The 27,260-nt window shown below is 49.8% G+C and overlaps 1 protein-coding gene across 1 annotated transcript in view; it reads right to left on the bottom strand.

Moving 5' to 3' along the window:
* LOC144116766 (uncharacterized) overlaps positions 1–27,260 on the bottom strand; it is a 121,609-nt gene that overhangs the window by 7,666 nt on the left and 86,683 nt on the right. The window contains exons 23-30 of the mRNA XM_077651218.1: positions 25,078–25,122; positions 24,921–24,983; positions 23,198–23,224; positions 23,072–23,125; positions 21,327–21,353; positions 20,997–21,032; positions 17,756–17,809; positions 13,722–13,811 (exon numbers count right to left, since the gene is read on the bottom strand). Coding sequence (XP_077507344.1) covers positions 13,722–13,811; positions 17,756–17,809; positions 20,997–21,032; positions 21,327–21,353; positions 23,072–23,125; positions 23,198–23,224; positions 24,921–24,983; positions 25,078–25,122 — 396 coding nt within the window. The remainder of the gene's footprint in view (positions 1–13,721; positions 13,812–17,755; positions 17,810–20,996; positions 21,033–21,326; positions 21,354–23,071; positions 23,126–23,197; positions 23,225–24,920; positions 24,984–25,077; positions 25,123–27,260) is intronic.

The following is a 27,260-nucleotide window of genomic DNA, read 5'->3' as shown; positions in this document are numbered from 1 at the left end:
AATCATCATCTCCCACCTACCGCCACCAGAGAACGGAATAAACTTGCGGAAATAGTTGACAATATGCACCCAAGACGAAATGCAAGCAGTTATCTACACGCTCTTTCAGAAATTTACACTACTGGGCACATAACAGGACAGTAATTTTTGCTGATTCACTCTGTACTCAAGAGATTAATGTTCATCACACGGCCTCGTACGGAAAGATCTGCAAGCTTGTCCTTGCCTTTTTTTTTTTGTCACTGCTGACTGCCATTCTGGTGAACACTCGTATCTCAACGTTAGATTACACGCAGCACGAATATCCCCGAAAGTAGAAGGTCAGACGGCCGCGGCCATAGCTGAATTGGTAGAGCACTGTACGCAGCATACGGAGGTCGAGGGCTCGGATTCCATCAGCGGCTTATGTTTTTTTTTGCTTCTACTTTCTGATTGGTTATCATTCAGGTAAAAAAAATGATTGCACTGATCAGCACAGCAAATAAAAAAAGTCAGTAGAGCTAAGCTTGCCGGCTTAGCGCATTAATCACCGAAAGCTGGTTGGCACTAGCATTTCCGTCTTCGTCACCCGCCACGACATCATCACTCGTCGTCGCAGCACAACCAGCGTCAACACCACCGGCGCGGTATTGCACGTTTAGCTCACACATGAACACACTTTCGACACTCTCGTCGGAATGGGGACTATCCACTTCTGCCGGTATGGCCAATCTACAAGCGTCCCACGGCGCACACTTGTCACGAACATCTGTGGCGTTCCTCCTCTTCGCGCGTCGTCAACGCGGCTTTCAAATCCGCAGCTGCCTCCCTGTGACGATCGCAAGCCTCATGCGGCTGCGGTGGCTGCGGTTATGTGGTACTCACGACCGTCGATCTTCTTATCCACCTCGTTCAACAACCACGCCAGCCTCTCCCATGCCTCCGCGACGAGCGAGGCGCCGTTTAGTGCACTCGTGCGCTGTAGCCGAAGCCTCGGCAAGGCGCGGCACCTAGCGGCACTTCCTTCTCTCTTTCTTATTGCTATTTATACTGTTGCTATCATGTATGACTGGCCGTCAACTTGCTGTTTACCAACTTGTAAGGGGTCGGACCTCGTCAAGCTCTTTGAGCTTTCAGTCCTGTACTCCTTCTTTTCAAAAGGAAATAAAAATTGATTGATTGATTGATTGATTGATTGATTGATTGATTGATTGATTGATTGATTGATTGATTGATTGATTGATTGATTGATACTTCACTCCCACCTTCAAGCCTACCCCCACAGCGCGGTTCAGTGTCTTTCCTTTCCTCCCCGTCCTTCTCGCTATGCCAGCTGTGGTCAAACCGGCTTCCCTCTCCACTTCGACGGCGCGCTCCGCTTGGCCGGTGCCATAGCGGTCGCAATCGGATCGCCGCATTTTCGGCAGCCGCGCGCGGAAAAAGGGATGGAGGGGGGGGGGGGGGGTTGCTGGTTCCTCGCGTTGACGGAGCAGCTGCGCAAGGTCTCAGTTGCTGGTGCTCCTGGGATTTTTCAGGCACGAACGACGAGACGGAGCCGCGGCAGCGGTGACGACGATGCCAGTCGGAAAACCGACTCACGAGCTCCTTAACGCCCTCGCGTCAAAAATAGGAGAGCCCTGGAGATGGCAAGAAGTGGAGAGGGAAGCGCCCGAAGCAGCTTCAGGGCGAAAAAAAAGTCGGAGAGGGCGTGAGAGGAGAACAGAGAAATAGGACTGCAGCTGGCTTCTCGACAGAAAGGCAAGGGACAGCGTGTGCCGAGTGGAAAGGCACCAGAAGGCGGACGAGCGTCGGAGGGAGTAGGCGCCGGCACTGACAACGGCGCTGACCACCTGCCGCATGATTCAGTAGCGCTAGCTCTCTCATGCGATAGCAGTCTCTGCGAAGGGTTGCGCGGCCGCGCGCACGTCTTTTCTCTCCAGACTCCTTGTGGACGGTATGTGTGCGATGAAGTGTGATGAAACGGCATCGACATCAATGTCTGCGGCCTGCGAGGCGACAGCGTCTACGTCAACAGTAAGACGAGGGCGCCTACGAGAGTACGCCACCGCCGCCGAGGCAAAGGAGCAGAGAAATGATGCACGACGGCTGCAGAACCGCGGGCAGCGCCATCGACGGCTACCGCTGCGGTAGGAGCGCGGTAAGCTAGTCTCAAACAATTCAAGCGTGAAGGGGACCAACTCTGCGAGCGAGGAGCGGACATGAAGCGACACAAGCCTGCGGCCGACGTCTAGTTGCGAAAACCTGAAGCGGAAGCAGTTCGTCAGAGTCGTGAAAAACAATCCGGAGTTGCGACAACGAGAAGGAAGACATTACTCATGCGGAAGAGGTGGCAATCGCGCTCGCCGCCGCCGATCAGGACTCGCGGGTCATCGTTACCGACTCGCGGGGGTCCTGCAGGAACATAGAAAGGGGCTTTATTCCCTATTTGGCATACCGAATTCTTCAACATAGTAATTATCCCGCGGCTCCCGCGTCCCGCAAAATAGTATGGACTCCCGCGCACACGGGTCTCGAGGGCAACGAAGCGGCCGACGCCGCTGCCCGCGCGCTCACTCTCCGCGCATCACCCTCGCCTCCCCCCGATGCGGACTCCGACCCGAATCCGGCTTTTGCCTTCAAGGAAATCATCCAGTATTACCAATTCGGCCACGCAATCTTTCCTAAGCCCTGCAAGGGCCTCACGAAGGCGGAGGAACACTTACTCCTTCGCCTTTATACTAAAACACTTCTGTGCCCGGCAGTAATCAAACATTTCGACCCTGCGTGCACAGGGGAGTGCCCGCACTGCAGGGAAAAGTCTTCGGACATTTACCACATGGTGTGGGCATGTCAATCAACTCCGCATCTTCCCCCTATCCCCAACCCTGCCCGGGAGGACTGGGCGGCGGCCCTGCTCGGCTGCTCTGACCTGGCGAGCCAAAAGGCCCTGGTCGGGCGCGCCCGAGCAGCGGCTACCGCCAATGGGCTGCTGTAATGAGCATCCCACCTAGCATTTGTAAGGAACGGACCCTTAAGGACCGCTCCACTAGCTCCCTGTATATATTTTGAAAATAAAGTTTTCAGTCAGTCAGTCAAGCGGAGGCAATGCGACAGAGCCCCGAGCAGGAGGCTCAGACTCGGGAGCTGTCGCGAGCGATCCTCTAAAACATGTCACCCGCTGGACTACAATGCATGCTCTCGCATTCATACACGTAAGAAGTCTTCAGTAATAATAATAATAATAATAATAATAATAATAATAATAATAATAATAATAATAATAATAATAATAATAATAATAATAATAATAATAATAATAATAATAATAATAATAGGTTTTGGGGGAAAGGAAATGGCACAGTATCTGTCTCATATATCGCTGGACACCTGAACCGCGCCGTAAGGGAACGGATAAAGGAGGGAATGAAAGAAGAAAGGAAGAAAGAGGTGCCGTAGTGGAGTGCTCCGGAATAATTTGGACCACCTGGGGATCTTTAACGTGCACTGACATCGCGCAGCACACGGGCGCCTTAGCGTTTTGCCTCCATAAAAACGCAGCCGCCGCGGTCGGGTTCGAACCCAGGAACTCCGGATCAGTAGCCGAGCGCCCTAACCGGCTCAGCGAGCCACCGCGGCGGGTGGTGTTCAGTATTTGTGAAAAAATTTTCCGGAGCCCTCCACTACGGCACCTCTTTCTCTCTTTTTCCGCTTCCATTCAGACCTTCTTCCCCTCCCTCACGGCCCGGTTGACGTGTTAACCGAGAAGAGAGACAGTTACCGCGCCTTTCCTTTCCCGAAAACCTTTTTTTTTTTGAACCGGTGGCATCTCGCTACCGCTTCAACTCTCTCCCGTCGACGGGAGAGAGTAAACGCGTAACGCATTACACGGTGCCGTTGTACCCCTAAATGACTTGATAGAAAGCTATTACAGCTTTTGCTGTAAAATATTTCCCTTTAGGGGAACGATTAAGGGCCGCTCTTTTGGTTCGTAACTGTTGGCTTTCTTCACATTCTTTCATGGGTCATACTCAGAGGTGGGACCCTAAATGGAAAACTATTCGCGGCAGTTATCAGCAAAGGCAGCGGGTTACAAGAAAGATGGAGAAGAGAAAGGAGAAATAAGTAAATAGAAGGGAAAATAAGGAAACCGTAGATGCAAACTTCCACGAAACTGAAAATAGAAACCAGGGCAACTAAAAGCGCTCCCATCTCGAAGGATACATGTAATGGTGCACATAGGAGGGCTCGTCGAAATATTTAAGAAAAGAGTTGCTGTCGCTCAGAAACACCTCAAATAATCTGCTCTACAAAAGCTACAAGCACGATATGAAGGCTGGAGGCAAAACAAACAGAAATGATATGTTTTTGGCGCGGCACAGTGGTAACATCATAATCCCCGATTAGTAACGAAGGACGGAGCGTTCTCAGCGATAGCCACGTAAGGTAAAAACACAGTCTTACGAAATGAATGGCGTGTGCATTTCGATGGGAGACGCATCACACGAAAAGGGCGGCAAGAAGCTCGGAGGGTTTGCGCGACAAACATCACCGAAGAGCTCCACTGTGTCTTGAATGGGGTGTTGCGTTCTCACGAACGGAACTCGAACAGTGCATAGGATTAGATGCTGAAGAGAACAACTGAAGAGGGAAAAAAAACGAGAGGAAAAAGAGCAGGTGCAAATTATGGACAACCCTTGCGGCGAGCTGGTGGATGGCTGGTGGAGGGAAGGTAGGGGTGTATATGCACAAAGCATTCTGAAACCTTATTCGCATACCGAAAAAAAAGGAGGGCGGGGGGCGCGCTTCTTGTGCCTCTCCTCCACCCCCAGCCTTCTTATGTTGTTCTGTGGCAGCCCCGCCGCGGTGGCTCAGTGGTTAGGGCGCTCGACTACTGATCTGGAGTTCCCGGGTTCGAACCCGACCGCGGCGGCTGCGTTTTTATGGAGGAAAAACGCTAAGGCGCCCGTGTGCTGTGCGATGTCAGTGCACGCTAAAGATCCCCAGGTGGTCGAAATTATTCCGGAGCCCTCCACTACGGCACCTCTCTCTTCCTTTCTTCTTTCACTCCCTCCTTTATCCCTTCCCTTACGGCGCGGTTCAGGTGTCCAACGATATATGAGACAGATACTGCGCCATTTCCTTTCCCTCCAAAACCAATTATAATAATTACTATTATTATTAGTAAGCGAAGCGGCTGTTAGTTGTGCTCTTGACGCTTACTTCCTTCTCCCAGCCTATCACGCGCAGTATACAGGGTGTTCAAAATTAGTTTTGCGAATTAAGAAAAAATACTATGGGCAGCACGCGAACGTGATTATTGTAAATAGGTTACGTGGCGCAGGCGGACACAAACAGCGAAAATATTGTCACCGTAGCCAGAGTAATTAACTAAAATTCATTAATCAACTCTTTACTCACTGCGGTTAGTGCGCATGGTTAGACTGAAAACGTAGAGGCAGTGGCATTCAAAGACTATTCTATTATAAATTTAGTAACACGCCTGCGTCCTCAGATTTGCACGTCTAAAAAATCAGTTCAAACCGTGTAATTACGCATCCGAAACCGCGGCGCTCGGCATGAAGCTCCGCCCTGATGTGACGCAGCTGTTGCGTATGGCGCTTCGGCTGACAAGAATGTCGAGTTCCCGCTTACATGCGGGAAGGTGTACGTTGGACAGACCGGCCGGTGTCTTAATGAGCGCCTGCTTGAACACAAGAATCCTTTGAATAAGAAAGGAGCCCATCTTCCAGACCACTGCCAAGAATGCTCGAAAGAGAAACGTATAGTCTGCAAGCCCCGACTGCCTGAATGCAAAGTGCTACTGAAAAGCCGTGATAAGACCGAACGTGAGCTCGTGGAAGCCTTTTATATCAAAAAACGAGGGGACAATTGCATCAGTGATACCTCGGTTATTATCCGGCACAGTGAAATGATGTTCCTTTATGCATATCTGTGAAAGGTAGATGTTTATCAAATTGAGATTAAGAGCATGGATAAGGTCAGAGGCTATATATACGCTCTTCCCTGAATAAACCCTGTTGAAAGTGTAGCGCTCGTCCTGTTCCCTTCCTTGTCCGTGTTGCCAGTTTGCGCTCTTATGTCTTTCACGAATATGCACCAACAAGCCCAGTTGCAAGTACATCTTATACATTTTCGCTCTTGGCCAGCTGTGTGGTAACGCTGCGCTGGACCGCAGAAGCGATATCATTCACGTGCTATCTACACAAGAAATAATGTTGTATGCTGACGACACCAGTGTATTTCCCTCTGGACAAGATCTAGATGCTTTACAAGTAGACGCCAATATATGACTGGGAAATTTGTCTGTATGGCTTCATATTAATGAACTGGAATTAAACAATAAAAAACTAAGTGCATTGTATTCTGCGCGCTTAACAAGTGCATCAAGCAAGAAACACTAGTTCATTTTCGCGGTGAAACTATCCAACGTGTCACACATAGAATACTCTTCTTGGCGTCTTATTTCACGAACATTTAGGTTGGTCGCCTCGCATTGATAAAGGTCGTGTCGATATCTCTTGGTCTATCAGTATAATATATAGACTAAAAGACGTAATGCCTGCCTGGCTGAAGAAGCAACTATATTACACACTGATGCATTCGCGATTTCACTATTGTCTTCTTGTTTGGGGCACAGCACCTAAAGCAAGCGTATAAAACATATATCACTGCAAAAGAAATTTCTAAGGTTAATAGAAAATGCTCCTTACCGAGGTCCCACTGCCCCATTGTTTATAAAACGCCAGTTGCTTACTGCATGGAATGTTATAAGCAAAAAGATAGCTTTAGCCACTTACCTACAAATGTATCCCAATCCTGCCGCATTTTACAAGTGCCTTGCGAAAGTACATAACTACAACACACGACGCACAGATTATAATAAAGAAGAAATACGAACAAACTACGGCACTCGGAAACAGCATAGCTTACAGAATTTCCAGCTCTTGAAATGATTATCTTTCTGCTACCAACATTATTCAAGAAAGCAAGTCATTGAAAACTTGCAAAAAGATTATCACTTTGTACCTGTTGTCACTCCAGGCGTAACTATTCTGCTCATTATTATCTTGTTTTTATGTTTTCGTTTAAAATCATGCGGACGTTCAATATAAAACAATGCAATGTTAACCAGTCATTCTGTATTTTCATTTAGTGTGTTTTCTGCACTGAGTGTCTTGTGCTCCTCAATAGGAGCAAGAAGGGGTGCAGACTCTTCGTCATGCATTTATCTGCCTTTCTGGCCTGCCCTCTAGACAACTGTAACTGCATTCGCTAAATAAAACACTGTACTCTAAAGCGGCATCACGTCCTGTCACCCACTTTAGAAGCAACATCGCTTAAGGAGACGGCGCTCGCCCCACACTGTCGGCGCAGTGATTCTTTGGTTTCGCTGGCCAAGAACGAAAAGTTGCCACCTTTGACTGCAACTCCACATACTTGTAAGGCGTAGCGCCATACGCAGCAGCTGTGGCGTCACACCAGGGAGCAGCTTCAAGCCGAGCGCGGTCTCGCACGCGTAATTACACGATTTGGGACGAAATTTTGGATGCGCACATCTCAGGACACAGGCGCGTTGCTAAAATTGTACAAAATAGAATAGTCCTTGAATACCACTGCCTCTAAGTTTTAATAAAACCATGCACGCCAACTGGAGTGAATAAAAAGTTAACGAATTTTAGTTAACTACTCAGGTTACGATGAAAATTTTTTTCTCACTGTTTGTGTCCACCTGGCCGCATAATTCATTTACAATAACGACTTTGCGCACCGCTCTAGGCATTTTTTTTATACCGTAAAGCCTAACTTTGGACACCCTGTATTACCGCACGAAGTCAGGAACAGCGTATCAGGCGCGCACCAGGAGCGCACAACTTTCCAGTTATGGTGAACGCGATTGTTTGTTGTCTCACCATTTAACAGCTGCCGCGTCGCTTGCTCCGACATGGTTGTCCTTTCCGTTGCAACAGCAGCTGCTGCCTCGGCAGTTACAAAAGACAAAACGGCGTCCTTTCTTGCATTTCTTTTTCCTCCAACGATCAGCTTGCATGCCGAGTAAAAAGGTAAATAGAAGAGGCTAGCTAGCTGTAGCACTCTTAGCGCACGCCGCGCGACGAACTCCCGTAAAGTGCCAATCGTTGCTTCAGCAAGACGGCTCGAATAGAGTAAAAAAAAAAACTAGACCGGTAATAAGAGGCGGCAGAAAAAAAAAAACGATAACACCGTGCCACACCTAGTCTTTCTCACTAACATGCGCTTCCGCGCTGGCGGAGTAGCGCATAGGTCCTCCTCTCTCTCTGCCTGTAGCGCATGGGCTTCTGGCTGCAAATACGTACCGCCCACGTTTAAACGTTATTCTCTCGCACGATTTTTGTTGTCGTTACTTTTTTCTTTTCTTTTCTATCGGCGTTCCAGGCGCCGTATTTATCAGCGTCTTCTGGCCCAGTGAGTTGCGGGTGGAGCGAGAGGCCGGAGTCAAAAGGTTTTCGGGCTGTCACGCGCCGTGCAGAGAAATGCACGCACCAGGCGAACGGCCGGCAAGGAGCGCGTTCGTACGGCTCGCCCCTCTCCTCCGAGGCGAGATTGCACGAGGCGAAAATAAAGGGCGGGCGACGGGAACGGAAGCGTTAGTAATGCGAGAGAACAATACCGCGCCAAAAAGAAGGCAGGAAAGCAGGGATGAAAAAGGATAGCTTGCTGTTCTCTCTTGCGACGCGTTGCGGAGTGGCAAAAGTCGAACGCCGTCTGTTTCCTTCCTGCAGTAATCTGCGTGTCACGTCAATTAGTACACATTTTTTTTTTGCGTCAAATAACTATCACTATTCTACTACATGCTTATTTCAACTTTGAAAAAAAAAAAGGAGTCCAGTGAATGAGAAATGCGGTTGCGTAACCTTGCCGGTCGCATCTTGACGCCACGGCGAGCGCCGCGAAGCGCAGCAAGTTCACACTCGGCGCGCACTTGACAAGGCGCACCTGGATTTCGTTCGTTTCATTCGGTGCCTGAAAACACCTTTCCAGACAGCTGCCTAGTTCAGGCTTTTCTACAGTACATAAGTAAATAAAAGCGCCACAAATAACGCTAACCAAATTCTTAATCAATCCCAGTCACCCCCATCCATCATGTATCCCCCCGCACCATATAATTTCCTCAAACCCGCCGTGGTGGCTCAGTGGTTAGGGCGCTCGACTACTGATCCGGAGTTCCCGGGTACGAACCCGACCGCGGCGGCTGCGTTTTTATGGAGGAAAAACGCTAAGGCGCCCGTGTGCTGTGCGATGTCAGTGCACGCTAAAGATGCCCAGGTGGTCGAAATTATTCCGGAGCCCTCCACTACGGCACCTCTCTCTTCCTTTCTTCTTTCACTCCCTCCTTTATCCCTTCCCTTACGGCGCGGTTCAGGTGTCCAACGATATATGAGACAGATACTGCGCCATTTCCTTTCCCCAAAAACCAATTATTATTATTATTATTATTATTATTATTATTATTATTATTATTATTATTATTATTATTATTATTATTATATTTCCCTCATGAACCTGTCTTTCAGTTAAGGCTGCGATTATGGCATTGTGGCGAGCTGGTACTGATTCATACATTAATATAGGGCAGGCAGACGGAATTAACGGAAAGCAGAGTCCAGCGCGTGTTCTGACTGTTTTCTGTTCGTCCTGTCTGCTTACGCTGCATTACGTCATGAACCTTTCTTCTTTTAAACAGCCTGCGCCACGTTTTTTAGTGCATGCGTGTCTGTTCTTTTATTTATTTTTGTACTTTAAGGATACCTTTCACTGCTCCCGCCGCTAACAGTACTCAGGCCCTCTACAACGCCCCTGGGTCCTTGAGGGTAAAAAAAAAAAAATATTGACGCCGCAGTTACTGCAGTGTAGCGCGGTTCGGCGACAGGTGGTTCACAAATGGAATCTATAGTGAGGCTGCAGCGCAGAGTGGCAAGCCGATGGTATTGCCGCCAGGTATATAGCGGCGGAAGCGTCGACGCAAACACGCACAGAGAAACTGCAACCAATCTGGTTCTCCCGGAATTGCTCGTGAAACGCCTTCGTGGCTCCTTCGGCTTTCACTCGCCTCCTCGCTTCGGGTTGTGCGGCACGCCCTACGGGGTCTTGACGCCGAATCCGCCTTGCCTCAGCTTTGACGGCACGCACCGCAGGGTCTTCAAGTAGCATCCTCTTTGCTGAGGCTTCTGCGTCACGCACTGCGGGTTCTTGACGTCGATGCGCACTGGCCTTGCATTCTGCTGCACTAACTACGGGATCTTGACGGACTGGCCGCTCTAACTCCTGGAGTCGAGCACGTCGTAACGCTATAGTGCAGGGTCTATTGGCGGCCGTCGGGCGTCAAGCGAGGCGCGTTACTCAAAGCAGTGGCGAAGAGAGAGAAAACGCTCAAGCTCAGAGCCCCCCCCCCCCCCCCCCCCATCTCTCTCTGGCCTCTCAAAACTCTCTAACTGACTTGCTGCCGACTGTTATAGACGGTCGGCATAAGGGCGCTGCATTAGTTGGAAGCATGGTGTCATCGCTGCAGAAACAACCACTGCCTTCAAAACATCATCCCATCTACATTTATGCGCTGCGCGTAGCACGTATGAGTGACAGCCAAAGCGCTGCACGCATATATCTTGACATTCAGTTGTCTGCACGTTACGCCCTCCGCATTTGCCGAGACCAAAACTGAGGCGGCTTGGGGAAGGCGTGTTATAGCTGTTCATTATAGTCCGTCCCGATTCCTTTCGTTAGCCGCCACTGATTAAACCGAGACATGTGCCCATCGCCGGGATCGACCGGCCGGCGCGCGATATGAGAACGGAGGTACACAACAAAACGAGAGTGATCTTCTTGCACCAGCCCAGAAAAGCACAAGAGTCCTAGCCTGTTTTCTGAACGCCAGAAATAGCGTCTTCGTCTTTAAAGGGTTACTGAAGGCAACTCTATAATTGTTTTTTTTTTTAGAAAAATCTGATAGTTCGGCATTTTGTGGCTTTGTTGCCGCTTGTCCGGCAGCTAAAGGTGCAGACATTGCTAAGGGATTTGGATTAAAATTTAAAAACAAACTTTTTCCCGTCGCTCTTATTCAAATCCGGGACTCTCCGATCACTAAATAGACGAAAAATGAAGTAAGCTGACGTCAACGTGGACTCCGTGATTGGTGAAATGAGCGGTGCAGCCTAGCAGCAGCCGGAATGCTAACTGCCGCCGGCCGGACGATGAAGGCCTCTATCGGCAGTCGTCACTTTGTTTACGTTTGCACCCAACGTTACGATGGGTCCCGTTTCCACTTCCGACAACGAAGTTCTCGCAAAGAATTGCGGCCTGTACTTCAGCGACCTCAACCCCATGCGGGCTTCGGCGGCGGGGCTGGCAGAATAGTCCGAGCGTCGAGGACTCGGCAGCAAGCCAAGCTACTGGTGCAGCAGCTATCACCGCCGAGCCATCGTCAGGACTTATGAGTAGAAACTGGTACGTACGGACATATATGAATTCTGTAAAAATAGTTCTCGTAGCGCTGGCTATGCGGCCCAGCGTCTTGGAGTGATGTGTTTGCTAACGTGGAGGCTCATGCAACATTAGCTATCCACAGGCGTTTCCCTCGTCGTAGGAGCAGGCCGTGGCATCAACTTTGTTCTTGGAGCAGTTAGAAAGGTACTTTGAATTGCTCTGCTGCCGCGCACTTGTAAACCGAGGCGATTCAAAAACGAAACCACGCTGGCACGCCAACCGCATAGCCGAGAAGCACAAAAACGCACCGAAATTCAGCTTGTCGCCTGTTTAGCAGGTTTTCTTTGGCTTCCAACGTTCAGGCTTTTTTTTTTCGTCTTCCTTGCGTGATCAAAGCGCACTTGCAATTTGAAACCAAAACATATATATGCATGTTTGTCAGCCTCAGAGATCCATAGTTTTCCCAGTATTTCGTCATCGCGCTTCCACGGCTTGTACGCTTGTACTTGCGAGATTGGCCTGTGGCGGCGATACCTGTATTTTAATTCGTGCTCTTTTTTACCTTACAAGAGCTTTGTTTGCGGTAGGAGCGGTCTTCTTGCGCTTAGGAGCTGGCATTCGATCGATACGAGCCTACCTCAATTTATCCTCAGTGTCCCTTTAAAGCGCCTTTGCAGACGAAGAACGTACTACGTCAAAGGCGGCTGGCATTAGCACAAAGAAAGCCAGAAAGATTAATGAGCAGCTTCAATGGGCGGTTTCGTGCAGAAGCTTACTTGTATGAGCGTTTTAGCAGTCAGTTTTACGCACACATACACAACCAAATGAAAGACGACCCACGACAGGTCACGCTAATGGTGGAAAATTATCAATATATCACGCCTGAGAGCAGGCGTGATATATTGATTAGGGCTTTCACTATGCACTCCATCATCTTCGACGGAGAGAAATTAAGAAGTACTAAGCACAATGCCGATCACTGCCCGTGTGTACTGTGCCTAATTTTGTGACATCATGGGCTGGATTCATAAAGTTGCTGGAACTTCAGTTCAACTCCGTGAGTGGATCACGCCCGTACCCTGGCCAGCGACGGTACAACCAACGGGACGGTAGCCAAGCCGCCGGCCAACCTAGCTTAAATATATATGGGAAGCTTTGAATATCAAAGGCCGTATTCCAAAACGCCCCTCTTACGTAAGAGATCGGTTCGCGATTGGTCAGTGCGCTTCTCATTTCCCACCACGATAAGATATGATGTGCGCCGTCAATCACAATATCCAACAGGAAAGGCATCGGCCAACAACGGACTGCACTTGCATAAGTGAAAGTTTGCGTCACAGCCCTATATGGCGATTTCGTGCACCAGCTGAAAGGTGGAGAGGAAGAAGAGAATAATAAAAAAAGGAAGGCAAACAAGAAACTAAGACAGTCAAAAATTCAAATACCGCCAGAGGCAAAAAGTGGGATAGGCTGGCCCGCCTCTCCTTTCCCTGGAAATATTTAGCGCAAGTTCTACACGGACACGTCTACATTTTTGCTATTAAAATGTATAAGAGAATTTGAATGAGACTAAGTAGACGAGACACTGGCCGATCACAGTCAAGTGAAGCTCGAACGACTGAGCCTCTGTCGTTGTAAGTGAATGCAAACGCGGCTGGAGATTGCAGTGACTTCTACAGCTGCCTTAAAAAAAAAAATCTTTCTGGGATAACTTTAATATATTCCTGCCTTCACGCTGAGCTCGATGGCTGTCGCAAACAATTAGAAAGTCCTTAGTGAGCTGTTATTCAAACCTTTAACGGCGTTGTAAGGCGCTAACTGCACTCGTCACATCATGACGCGCGCGCCCAATTATGGCCCGAAATTGCAGGCAACGATAAAGCAGTCAAGCCGCGAATGCAATCAAAACAATGCGTTGACATGCGACTCCGTATAAATCAGTAGGCGCATGCGCAACCGTTGCACACCAGTACCTCCACACACCTCATAATTCTCACAAGGTAGCACACCACTGCATTCATAGCTCGGATCCATATTGCGTTCACTTCTGATGCCACTGCATCTTATAATCTGCTTGTGATATCTGATCGATCGTTCCGACAGGTAGTACACGCTGGTAAAGTTTCAGTATACAGAGTAGAACGCTAAGGATCTGCGCTCTACTGAAACGTCACGTGTCAGACCTATCGGCGAGAGGCCCGTCGGTGAGTACAAGCATAACGATTCAAAACAGTCTGATGACGATTGCATTGTAGGTTGCGTACTCCTAACGTATTTGGTGGCTTCCAGCCGCATCCGGGTAGAGGCAGACCATCCGGGCCCAGCGGGCACGGGGCATCCAGTCCAGGAACTCCCTGCAAAGCAGTGTCAAGACAGTCAGGCTTGGCTGTGGAACTTCGACTCCACGATAGCTGCCCACACGCTCTCCACTTGAAAAAAAAAAAGCAGTCTTCGAAGCAAAAATAGTAATGCACTTCGGTCCAAAATACGAGCGTAGCGCTTTCATGCAAGCGGGCTTCTGTCTCCAGATTCCTCACGGCAATCCCGAGACTCCACTTATAAATAGTGGCCTTGTCACGCCTATGCAGTTGCGGTAGGTGGCGTCATTCACACGTGGCAGTGCCTGGTGCTCTCTTTCCCAGTATAAAAAGGCCCCAGGAGCCCGAAATAGTTGTCACAAGACAATCTTACTTTTGCTACGCCAATAGATCAGTTTTGTTCCCCAGACGACCAGCCTGAAAGCGTTTTGCGGATGGAAGAGGTACGCGCAGTATATTGGTGCTATTTTTCTCAAAACGCTTTTCGCGGCATTGATTCGAACGATGGTCGCCCGGAGGGTGGATCATAATGCTTTCGTGTATCTTTATGTTTTCCCAATGCCGATATGCGTGTTACTTTTAAGCATTGCAAGGAACTCAGCGGTGTTTTTTTTTGTTTTGTTGTGATACTGTTGTTATGGTTTCGAAATGCCGCTCAGTCAAACAGCGGAAATAGGCGGTGATGATGAAACCCTTCACCTAAACCGATAAGGTTTGCAGCTCTAGACCTCGCCACAAGGAAGATGCGGTATAAGCATGGGCGACATTTGCAGCCGTAATCATGTTCTAGGCTCCCAGTACTCAAAAAGAACCGCATTAGATCCTTAATTTCTCCTCCTCTGGGCTGTTGCTTCCTTTAAAAGTCTACGTAATGGTGGTTTCCGCGACGCATCAAATGCTATTCGAGCTAGCATATCAAGCAAGAATCGACTATTTCTTGCTTTATGGTCTTATTTCACCGCCTCGATAGGCTAGGGAGGTTACCAGTGCATAAAGAGAATGTTTCGAAAGGTTTGTGCACAGTGCATTCACAGTTAAGAACAGGTAGCATGTTTGATGTGCACTTTCCATGTTTTTTTTTTGTATCCGTATGTCCTGCTGTGTTAGCAGCTGAGCTCAAGTCAGCCGCTTGTTCAAACGGGGCGTATTGAATCGGCGCATGTCTTTTTCGTAGGTGTCCACTAGCGCATTTTGTGTGTTTTTTTTTAATATTGGTTTTGGCTTTGAGGAAAAGAAACACTAAATAAATCAATAAAAATTCGCAGTGCGCTAGAGAGGACACCAGTGAAAAAGACCGCGTCTGTAAGCAGGAGAAATTACGTTCCATACACTCACGCACCGGTCCGGGACGCTTATTTCCAGCAGTTGTTCGCACTTAAATTAGCCTACACGTTCTCATATACGCTAAAACTTTTAAGTCATGCCCCTCATGTCTTAAAGTTGAACCGTTGAACCGAACTACAGGGAGCCGTTTGGGAACGTGGGCATTCTTCGTCCCGAAATCCTTATGGTGCTCTTGGCATGAAGCCAAACTAATCGTGCCTGATATTTCTTTTCTCCTTATTATTTGCACTTATTTCTTGCAAAATTCCTGTATCCCATTGGCAACCTTATTGTGACCGCCCTCGTCTCGGTTCTACCAAACCCACCATAGCGCAATTAGGCGTAGTGTTCCTGTATATGCTCCCACAAGGAGCGGGAGCATATACGGGAACACTAACTAGGCGTAACAAGGAGCGCCACCTGACGAAACTGCTGAACTTTTCCGCTTGGCGAAACGACCGACACTTTTCGCACAGAAATACCACGGATGCATGAATTTTCTGGGTGCGTTCTGGAAAGAATCGCGTTTCTCTGTAATTAAGCATGCTTTCATGTTCACTAACTGCAGCTGTAAGCAGCTGTAAAGAATAGCGATGAGGAGCCAAACGACACCTACGCATTCTTGGGCTAACACTCTCGGTGTGTCCTTCCTCACTATCTTCTGTATCGCAAATTATTTCCCTCTTTTCATGGTCTATGTCAGCTTTCTTTTTTTCGTCTATGTTCGCGCCTAGCAGGGCCATCTTCCGTTGGAGCCGCCACTATAGGGTCACTGGGGCCAGCGTTCCGAGAAGTTTCTTGCAACAATTTCTAGACTGCTTTAACTCAGTGTTGCCGAATCGTGAGAAAATCAAGCCACTGAGGGAAAAAAGGGATTTTTTTTAATAACGCATTGAAAACGTGGGAAATTTTGGTTTCGCTAAAGACCGGTGTTCTAAATGTGCTTTCTCGGGAAAATGTGCAGAGATGAAAGGAAAATGCTATTATCATGGCGGCCTGACTAGTGTCGCGAGAAGAAATTTGGCTTGATGTTTCCCTTTAATTTGCTGCCTAGCCTTTGATACAGTGCCCTCGCCCATTCAGGTTCATTCAGGCTTCGAGTGCTGCGTCCATGGATTTCTTCCAGTTATAGTGGCAGTGATGGCCATTAACTGATTTCAACCACTCCCAGCTCTTTAGTCACACAATCCCCTATGTACGCATGTTGTCGTAAAGGAATTCCTGAAAATTTTCTACGGTATATACAGGAGAGACTAGAAAGGAAATTGACGTAGACGAGCTGGACCCCGTCCCATGAGGAGTGGCCTACCTCGAGATCGAGCACAGCGCTGCAATTATACACATCTCCCTTCACCTCTAAAAGTAACAGCGAGCAACGCACATCCCGGAGCATGGCCTTCCGCCCCTTTATTAAAAAAGCCTTATTTTCTGTATTGTCGTGTGTTTTGTGCATATATGTGCCCTAATATTCTATTTCGATAGTTCCTCATCCCCTCCACCTTGGGTCCTTATAAATATGACTGCGTTCGATCGCCTAATCATACTGCTACATATCCCCACGTTTACTGCCCCTGTGGTCAACAGTAAACAATTTTGGTACGTGTCCTGTTATGATCGGGCTTCTAGCCACGTTTCCCGCGGCTCGTGCAGCAGACGACGACTGGAGACGAGTGGGTGCCGACGGGCGATTGATGCCCCTTACAAACCAAGATGTTGCGCCGCATGACTTTGGCGCATTGAGGAGAAACCTCAACACGCCAGTGCTTGGTTCAGTACGATCGTCATGAGAACGTCCCGCGAGCGATTTTTCCAGTAGGCGGAAGCATATGCCTTTTAATTCAAACCTCCAAACGCAAAAACTAATAAAAATGAAGTGGTGATTGACGATGATGCGATCAAGAAAAATCCAGCCCTGCTGTTGATTATTTATGGGCTTTGTATTTTTTTATTTTACTCATTATTATATTTATTACCTTGGCTGTATTCACTCTAAAATTACTATATTTTGAAAAGAAAAATATTTGTGGCCAAAAATGGGAAATTTTGAGCCGACAACTGGGAAAAACCAACTGGTAAATGCGGCAACACTGCTTTAACTTGAGCGTCGCAAAATCTATATATTCCGTCAAGAGTTTTAAACGGGATTCTTATGCTGCGTCTGCTTCCCAGTGGGGAACGGTAACCTTGTTTTGTTATCATTGCAAGAGTAAGGATGTCTTCTTATGCACGTTCCACAAACTCCTCCACTTGTGCCTCTTGTACGCGTACGCAAATGGCATGGTCACAGAAAAAAATTCCTAGGGAATGAGAAAAACAAAAAGAAGAAAAAATACGCTACTACGTTCTTCGTAGCTCGCCAGCGCAATTCACTTTTCGGCTCACTAATGACCGGCCCTCCTGTATTGGGCGTGCGCTGTCAAGAGACGGTGCCGCAGGCAACTGCCGTAGAGACTCGCCCGCCTTTCTCTCTCCCTCAGCACTGTGTTTCTCCCTTTTGGCCAATGTTAATTTTCTTGTCAGCGAAGCATCGGCCAGAAGTGAATACGCGGGGCTCCGATAGGAACCCGCCCCCCCCCCCCCCCCTTCTTCTCTCAGCCCTCCACAATTTCGCGCCAGACCAGAGCAGGGTATTGATATGCAAAGGAAGCAATGTTTACTTGATCGCCTTTATCGCCCTTGTCTCCTTTCTTTCCACGCTTCCCACGGGGTCCCTAGAGGCAGAAAGAGAAGAAAAAAGCACAAAAGGGTGAGCGGCTCTCGATTCTTCATGCGCTGCGGGGGGGGGGCACGTTGCCCCTGATTGGCAGAGACGCCCCCTCCCCCGCTTTTGTGTCTCCCCCACGTCCGGCGCACCCCGCCCGAAGAGCAGGGCACGGCTGGAACTCAGCGCTTTGTCTCACGTAGAGATAATGGGGGAGGGGGAGCGCTCAGACAGGGGGCAGACAGGGGAGCCCAACTAGGGCCACGAGGCGGGTGGGATGGCAAAAACGATCTTTGGGCAGCGTAAAAGAAAAAGAAATAAACGCCGCATGCATGCGGCGTGCCGTGATAAAGAATCCTTACTACAGCCGTTCGTCGCGGTCATATTCGTCGAGTCACTTTTTTTTTCTCCTCCCCGCTTTCGCCTCAGCACGGCGGCAACAAGAACGAACGAGAGCGAAATGAAGGATTGGGAGCCCTTGTGGCCGTCGCTTCCATCCCACCGACTTCGAAGGCGGGCAGTAAAGAACACCCTTTGTCTTGGACGCGTCCACCGCAGTGTGCGTCACGAACCCTCGACCGACAGCACATGTGGCGCATTTACGAGCGTGAAGGCCTTCTATTATACAGTTTTAAGGGCGCAAGTTTTCGTCGGCCTCTTTGCGAGCTCCAAGGGACCTCACCTCCCTTCTTTTTGTACAGCGCCTTCGACTACACATTGGTGGGCAGTGACGAAGGCGAGTTGCCTGCGGTGGCATGGAAGACGGCTGAGCCGCTGAATAGAGCAACACAAAACGCAAGCGCGACCGAGTGTTCCGAATATTTGCACTGTATTCGAGGAAATGGCGGGAAGTCTTGGTTTCGTGCGCGTTATGATGTATTTAAAACGACGCACAACATGCGCGGTACTTATGGTGCGGCACATTTTACGCTGAATCATTATATCCAGCTGAAAAGGTATGCATTCTGGCATTTCCAAAGCACGCGTCACTCTCAGTCAACGCTAATGAGGAAACATTTTCTCCGTTGCTCAGCTCAGTTTAGTTGCGCGCGGTAGTGCTTAAGCGGCATGTGGGTCGCATGATTGACCACCTAACAGTCGGAATGCCGTCCAAAGGCTGGTTTCAGCATCCAACGCTGTGCCTTGTTGCACACGCGGTCACTGATGATATAATGCTAACCCTGCCAATCATAAGCTACTGTGCAGCACGCCGAACGGCGTCGGTGACCGTCCTTTCCTATACGACTTTCGGGCGGTGGACTGGCGCTGCTGCTGTTCATGTTTTACTGCATGCCTCCGTTTATGTATATAGTTCGGCTAGTTGTGAAACTGGAGTCTTGTGTGCTTTGTTGCGCGTCATTTTCACGAAACATAGTCAAATCCTTGCATTAAGTACATCAATGTATTAACACCGTGAATTGTTAGCCCACTTTATTTCTATTCTTGCATTATTTTTGCGATTCTCACCTCGTATAAATCTGCTGCCTCATGAAAGAAATAAACGCTGCAGCACAACCGGCGACAGGCACTGCCAACAGTTTCTAACTAACTGGCTCACTCACTCACTCACTCACTCACTCACTCACTCACTCACTCACTCACTCACTCACTCACTCACTCACTCACTCACTCACTCACTCACTCACTCACTCACTCACTCACTCACTCACTCACTCACTCACTCACTCACTCACTCACTCACTCACTCACTCACTCACTCACTCACTCACTCACTCACTCACTCACTTTCTAAATGAGCATTTCAGGCCCCATATTGAGCCTTCGTGATTGTTGGAGCTCTGCATCATCCACGTGTTTTAGAATCAATTGCTAAAAACGGTGTCATTTCCGATTACGTCGAACTGGGTCGCGGAAGACGGCAGGACTCTTCCTTGGAAGAGACAGGCTCGACGTCATCTCGATCACACTGGGGACAGCGACCTGATCTGCACCCGCATAATGCCCTTGCTTGGGAGAAGAGAAAGTGTTCAGTTTCAGGACTGTTGTTGTTTGACAGTGTTCTCTCTGCAGGTTGCGCCTGAGCCCTTCTCACTTCTAACATACGTGCAACTTCTTGTCAAAGACATGCAGTCCACCCTGCAGCTTTGATTCTAGGCCATGCTGTGCGGCTTGTTTTGCATTGTCAGCGTTCCAAATCTGTCGAATGTGAGAGGAACTCCCGTACTCACACCACCGAAGCTATAGGGTTTCCAGGGGTGCTAGAGAGCCCCACTGTACAGGATTTGGAAGCAAAGTCCGGGAGCTGTATACTTCTGGCGAACGATGTAGATGAGTGCTTCCTGCACCGCTCGCAAGTCGCTCTTTTGGGTTGTCTGTACTGGACAAAATCTTGCAAGAATACGGGCTTGCATTTTATCAACCTCTTTGCTTCCCCCAACCCATCTCTTTTAAGTGCATGCTTTTTTAACAAGTTCGACCCTCTTAAAAGACCTTTTTTCCCCCTTTTCTTTAAGGAAACTGAGGTCTTTGCGTTGACTTATCAATATATGCTGAACAGCAGCTAGAAAAGCAGCTAAAGTTTTGCATCTTAGAACTATTCGTGTGCCGGTCTTTCATAGCATGTGGTACAAAAGTTCAGAACTAGAGCAGCACTCATACTTCGATTTTTAAAGGCAACAGGTACAGAGGAAGGCGGCGACAATAGCGCATTTCTGGAAAAACACGCTTTAGGGAGGAAGGATAATGACAACAAATTGTATTTGCAAAAAAAAAAAACTGAAAAACAACCAGAAGAACAAAACACAAACCACGAGTGCACAGATAAAAAGTAGCATCTAGGTAAACGATTTTCTTCGTGGAAAGGGCCACGGAGGGTTGGCTGATGCAGACGCTGGCATTGTTGTTAATAGGAAAAGCCTCCATGATGTCAATACACTATCTGAGTAGAGTGTCTAAAAAGAATTCAAGTTCTGTACAAAAGCCGATTGCATTTGCAGGCATGACAGTGCGTGGCCACTTGAGGCTGTGTCGCAGTCTTCCTCTGTCGGTATACTCCGTGAGCCAGTTACGCTAAAGATGCGCGCGCAAGCCATTCACGCAAGTGCTTACAGCCGAGCTGCACCCACAGCGCGCCCGCGCATTGGCCGTGCCACGGCGAGCGCTCCTGCTTTCCGCGTGGCCGCTCCCAATAGGCGCCGGGCTCGCGCACAGTATGGAAATGCGGGAGGCGCACTCACCAATATGCCTGTCTCGCCGCGGTCTCCCTTGGGTCCCTGCGAATGGGGAAGAGAGCGTCAGCGGTCGCCGAGCCCGGCCGGAGACGCGAGCGCGGGAGGCAAGGGGTGGGCAGTCGCAAGCACCACAACACACAGTCACGCACGCACACCGAGAAGAGAAGCAACGTGAAACACTGCAGGTCAGCGGCCAACAGCGCAGCAGCCCCCGGCATGCACACGGCTGTAGCAAACAGGGGGAGGGGACGGAGGGTCGGGGGAGGGAAGAGGCTCTTGTCGCGCGCGCCAGCGGCCTGGGGGGTCCCGCAGTCTAGAGAGGAGCTTCATAATTACCGGTAACCCTGGGATGCCGTCGGTGCCCTGATTTCGAAGGGGGAGAAGGTGGGAGAGAGAGAGAAGAGACGGCTCGTTAGACGGCGGCACAACGTGACAGGCGGTCGACGCACAAACTTGGCCTGCCTATACCCGATAGACTAGCCAAATAAAACACGCAAAGAGAGAGCATTGGGGAAAAGAGGGTTCACAAGAGCCGGACCACAGCTGGGCTCCTTCGCGACGCTGCCAGACGGAGAGGCACAGTCCGCCTTAGAGCAGAAAACAAAAATCAAAGAGAAGGCCAAGTGAAGCAATCGATGCCCGTGAACGTGGTCCTTTTTAGCACTGCCAATCGCCGTGTGCCGGGCGAGGCTTACCTTGTAGACACTAAGTGAGTTCTGCAATGGTTGCTTCACAGTACCACGGAGAGTATGCATTTGATTTCTGTTGCTCACGGCTTCAGTATCTTTAGCCACAGGTAATTGAGACTAATCAAGTTAGTGTAATGTAGATAAATACATTCAATATCATCATTTTTTTCCCATTTCAGTAGTGCATTACTGCAACTTGAAGTGCGTCACACACTGTTGTGTAACAACAGTCTAGAAACTTGTTTCACAAGGAAAGACATCATAAGGCCATGGCCATGATATCAGCTGAAAACATCAGCTAACCAACCAACATAGTGGGTTAGAGCAGGCGCGAAACAATTGTTGTGCTCAGTATTTTCCGTCGGTTTCAACGGAGCATTTATTTATTGAATAGAAGAGCAAGGAATGTCCTTTTTCAGCCTGAAGATTTCTGGTTTGGTTTGGTTTATGGTTTACGGGTGTTTAACGTCCCAAAGCGACTCAGGCTATGAGGGACGCCGCAGTGAAGGGCTCCGGAAATTTCGACCACCTGGGGTTCTTTAACGTGCACTGACATCGCACAGTACACGGGCCTCTAGAATTTCGCCTCCATCGAAATTCGACCGCCGCGGCCGGGATCGAACCCGTTGTCTTTGGGGTCAGCAGCCGAGCGCCATAACCACTGAGCCACCGCGGCGGCCCTGTGATTTCTCGCTCGCATATTTGGAAGAAGTTCACTTGCGCATATTGAGCACAGCTGCACTTCCATTGCGCTCAGGCTGCGAACAAAACGAATTGCAACTGGTAAAATCGTTCTGCAGCCTCTGAAATCCGCCCGATCCATTCGTGTACGGAGACATACCTCTACACGCATCGTTATGTTAGCGCCGCAGGACGGGTAAAAGCCAGCTGGAAGCGGCCTTCTCATTACGACAACCATTTCCTGGGCACTGCATGTGTTAAAGGCCGCGCACGTTTCAATTCGAGAGCAATAATTCCTCCGGTCTCAATGGCTAATAGTAAAATACGCGCCTATGTAGTCGTTTGATACACCTACCGAAGTATACCCCTCACTTGAACCTTATTTATTCAACCGCGTTACGGATACATCGCCATTGTGATGTGCACGTCCTGCGCTGTAATTAATGCAACCAGGCAGAGCCTTTGAAGGCACGGCTGCGTGAAAAAAAAAAGAAAAATTAAACGGCAGAACACACAGCGTGATTGGACTCGGAAAGCCTATAGCGAGAACCTCGCAAAACAACTCGGTTGCTGTGACCAGAAACACCGCGCCAGCGGCTCAGCCGTGCGTCAGCCGCGCACACAGCTGCGCACGTCGTCGTGGCACGGTGCGAAGGCCACGCGACCGCACCGGAGGCAGCGGTGATCGCCAGGGCAGCGTCGCCAACTTACGGGAAGGCCAGGCTCTCCTTTCTCCCCTTTGTTACCTGGGGCACCGCGCTCGCCCTGCGTGGGAAGCGCGCTTACCGCACCAGCCTCCCCAAACTCCTGCCGGAGAGCGGGCAGTGCAGCCGTTACCTTCATTCCGTCCAGACCCGGCGGCCCCTGGGGAGGGACATAGAGAGAGAGAGAGAAGCGGGTCAGTGGACGGCGCCGGCGACCACGGCGCGAGCCACGACGCGGCGGAGCGGGGGGGGAAATTTGCGAGGCGGGGCTGAGCGTTTCAGTCATACCACAAACAATCACACCATGCACCTCGCCAGAATGTGTTAATGGTACACGTGTGCTCCCATCACCAGTGGCCTGTCGCACACCCGGCGGCTCTCCTGCAAAGATGCGTCACTCGCGGCAACAGCACGGTTAGTCGTTGGAACCTGCGCCGGCGGCAGGCCGGATGGACACTCACGCGGCCCAGCGAACCGCCTCCGCTGAGCAATGCTACTTCGTGTGGCTCTTCGAGCGCCACCCTGGCAGTTTGTTCTCGTTTGTTTTTTTGAAAAAAAAAACAAACAATAAACAAGAAAATTCACGTCTTCTTCATTGCACGAATGGTGACAGTGCTGTGTTTAGAAACGGTGCACAGATTTCAGTAAGCAACCTGAACCTGAACGCAACGAAGACTTTTTTTCCCCTCCACTATGTTGGGCGTGCTTACGTGGTTGCCGTCATATAGGCGAACAACTCCTCGTTCGCCGCCTGCGCCAGAAAAGCGACGGCAGTCTACAAGAGCTGTGAGTGGCGCGAGAAAGCGTGCCTCTTCCCTAACACACTTGTCGCAGTGCTGCCCCCCCACGGAACGTTCCTGCGTCTAATTACTCTCAAAGCGCTGACGAACGGGCTCTGTACGCCCGCTGCGTTCGCTCTCCCTCAGCGTACTTCAACGCCGTTGTTTCAGGGGACGGAGAACACTGGCTTGGATAAACGACGTGACGGCAACAAAGCAAAAGTATCTAGGCAGTCAAGTGGCGGCATTCTGGGGGCCCCGGGTGGCAGCTGGTTAGAGCAGAGGAGAGCATGCTAGCCGGGGAAGCCAGAGAAGAATGAAAGAGTGCGTTCGTGTGATTTCAAGGAGAGCGTCACGCCGTAGCGAGACGTAGCGCACGTTAGAAGCTCGTTCAAAAAAGCGAGTCGCTGAGTTGTTCACCTATTTCTCGTTAAGCATGCGACTACGAAGCGCGGACAAGAAAGCTGCGGGTCTAGGAGCCTGCGCTCCAGTATAGGGCACGCTAGCGCCAGTGCCCAAAATTGCAATCTCGAAAGGTGACCTGCGCGCGCTCCGAAGCGCAAGCTCGATGCGCGCCTATTGGACGGCTCTGAACTGCAGTATATGTTCGCTGCGCTTTGGCAGTCGTAACGATTATCGACGCAATTTTCTAAAGTGACTGCAGACGAGTGGGAATCGGCTTTCACGTCTCTTTTTATTAACTTTCGCGAGAAAACTTTAGGACATCCGGAATTGGCGGCAGCAGTAAAAAGAAACAAAGCAGCAAGAAAGGGGGGAGGCGGGGACTGCTTCCTTTTTATCGCGTAGCTCGTTCTCTAGATCTGCATCGTAATTGACGTACGGGCCCTAAAACAACAACAAAAAGAACGTGTTAGCGTGCGCCCATGCTTCGCCGAATGCAGCCAAGCTCGCGAATTGGGAGGGAATCTCCAAAGAAAAGGGAGACTGATCAGGCACCGGGCTTTCTACTCTAAACCTCGTCAGGAAGCGGCCCTCGCCGCTTTCGCGCGGCCCGACAGTTTCAGACGCGCGCGCGCGCTCCTCCCGAGATCGGCATACGAGAAGTGATGGTCTTACCGTGATTCCCGTCCGGCCTTCCTTTCCGGGCAGTCCGGCCGGCCCCACCGGACCCATCGGACCCTGAGAAACGACAGCGGCGTTTTCCCGGGCAATACCGAGCCCAGGCGCCGTGTCCTACGCGGACCATGTTCGCCCCCCGGGGGGACTGACTTACCGGCAGGCCCATGGGCCCCATGTGTCCCTGGTCGCCCTTCTCGCCCTGCGAACACAAAGCGGCGCCCGGCCGCGCCGCCATGACCACCGGCTCCTTGCCTTGCGCGCGAGCGGTGGCTGGCCGCTCGCAGAGGCGCTTTGCATGTTAGTGCACTACACGATCGCAGGCCTCAGTGCTGCTGAGCTCGGATGCTCCTGACTGCGTACATGGCGCTACTCATATCATTCCGCGTGGTACTCGGGTCTCACGGTTACAATTTCACCACTCAATGTCAGTTGGATTGTTTTGACGCAGAGGGGAATTCTACGTCAGATTAGGAAATCTGTTGCTGCGTTTTCGCTTGTAAGCTTGGTACGTGATTGGCAGGCGGCGCCCATGCGCTAGCCAGTAACGATAGCCGACGATACCACAATTAAAGCCTCGGGCACTCGCAAGTCATCTTCTGTGCGAAGACGTAGCAACAGCTGCGTGACTCTGAGGCGACAGCCGAATGCTCAAAGCTTTTAACGCGTTTTCTTACGATTTACCGGCCCCTTGGCTGCTGTCTCGTCGGCAGCCATGACTGGCTGGCGCACGGACGCCCGCTGGGCACAAGCCTTACGTATGCGAGATATATGCGCATCTCGATCGACCATGGTCCTTGATTATTAGCATACATCCAAGCGCAGCCGTGCGACTACAAAAAGCTACACAGCTTTGTAAGTTGGAAAAAAGTTCGTCCTGGTCCTGGGATCTGACCTGGAACCACCGCTAGTCCGAGGTAGTAAACTAACAAGGACGGCTGGGGCACATCGAATTAATCAATAACTCGAAGCCAATGCTTAGGGGAATCTCCCAATGTGGAGTACATTTGTAATAAGGGAGTAATCATCCACAAGAGGTTCGGTGTACCCTTAATAAAAAGAAGCAACGCGAATGGACAAGGACCAACACAAGACAGCAGGACTGGCGCTGAACTACCAACCATCTTATTATTATTCACTCTGTACAACAAGCCCAAATCATGACTCTAGTTCATCGGTTATCCGCCTTTTTTTTTTTTCCGGTCACACAGCATCCGTAGCTTCATTCACAGACTCCGTTCAACTATCTTCGCTTAAGATGCGGTTACTTTAGATTAACCGCAAATATTCTTGAATAATCGCCTTCCCGCTTTACAATTAATAACCAAAAAAAAAAAACCAATAACCCCAAGCAAGAATACGGCGGTACTATCTCCTCGGAGGCTGCAATCAATACGCTCGCCAAAAGAGCTGTGGTGCATCTGCGAGACTGTACCAGGGACTTTCTCCCACCACTGTAAAGATTGTGAAATTATACCTTACGTACGGGCCCTATAAAATTTCATGCAAATATATTTATATAACACAATTTTAGTGCGAAAGAATTGTATGTCCCATTATAGCACAAAAGCCGGCGTCCGCCGTCCGCCGAGTATGGCACGCAATTTGGTGATATCAGAACATCTGTAAATTTCATCTCGGTGGCACGACATCGTGGTCAAAGCATCTTACTTTGGTCCCTGTCTGTGTATGCGCTAGTCAATATGATTCACAGCTACAACCAACTAGTCCAAATGAAAGCCTTAGCAGTGGCCAAACGTTGTGGCCGCATCATTTCAATCAACTAACCAATTCTTGCAGTGTGGTAACTACATGACGTCATAATTATTGTGCTTTATGAGAGTTGCTTCACGTAGGAACGATTGCGTCTCATTCTCTACCAGTAGCTAGTATACGAAGGGCTCCAGGCTTTCAGAGGGGCGCTCAAACGGTGCGCTGCTGAACGAGGAAAGCGACGTCTGAGCACAGCCTCGAGGTTTCAGGGACTATGCCTGCGCACCAGACAATACAAGCCACGCAGGCACGACCGTCATGCTAGACAGAATCCGACACCTGTATCGTACCGGAGATCGCTCATTTTTGCTCTGCACCGACTCGCTCGTGCGTTTTGGGCCAGACCTCGCTTGTGTAACGTTGTCAACAAGAAGTGCAAACAACGAATCGGCGATTTGGAGGTCACCTGGCTGTTATAGATCACCACATACAGCCTCTGTCAAAATATGCAGCGCATTGGGTCTGATCCTGGGCCTTGTGGTGTGGCTCGTGAGAGGAACTCTAGCCGTCGCACCTTCGAAGCTCAGGTCTTCGAGTGGCGCTACGAGCGCACCGTTACGCGGCGTA

The sequence above is a fragment of the Amblyomma americanum genome, chromosome 1 (genome assembly GCF_052857255.1).
Source record: "Amblyomma americanum isolate KBUSLIRL-KWMA chromosome 1, ASM5285725v1, whole genome shotgun sequence".
NCBI lineage: Eukaryota > Metazoa > Arthropoda > Arachnida > Ixodida > Ixodidae > Amblyomma > Amblyomma americanum.
This window is presented reverse-complemented; position numbering and strand designations above follow the sequence as displayed.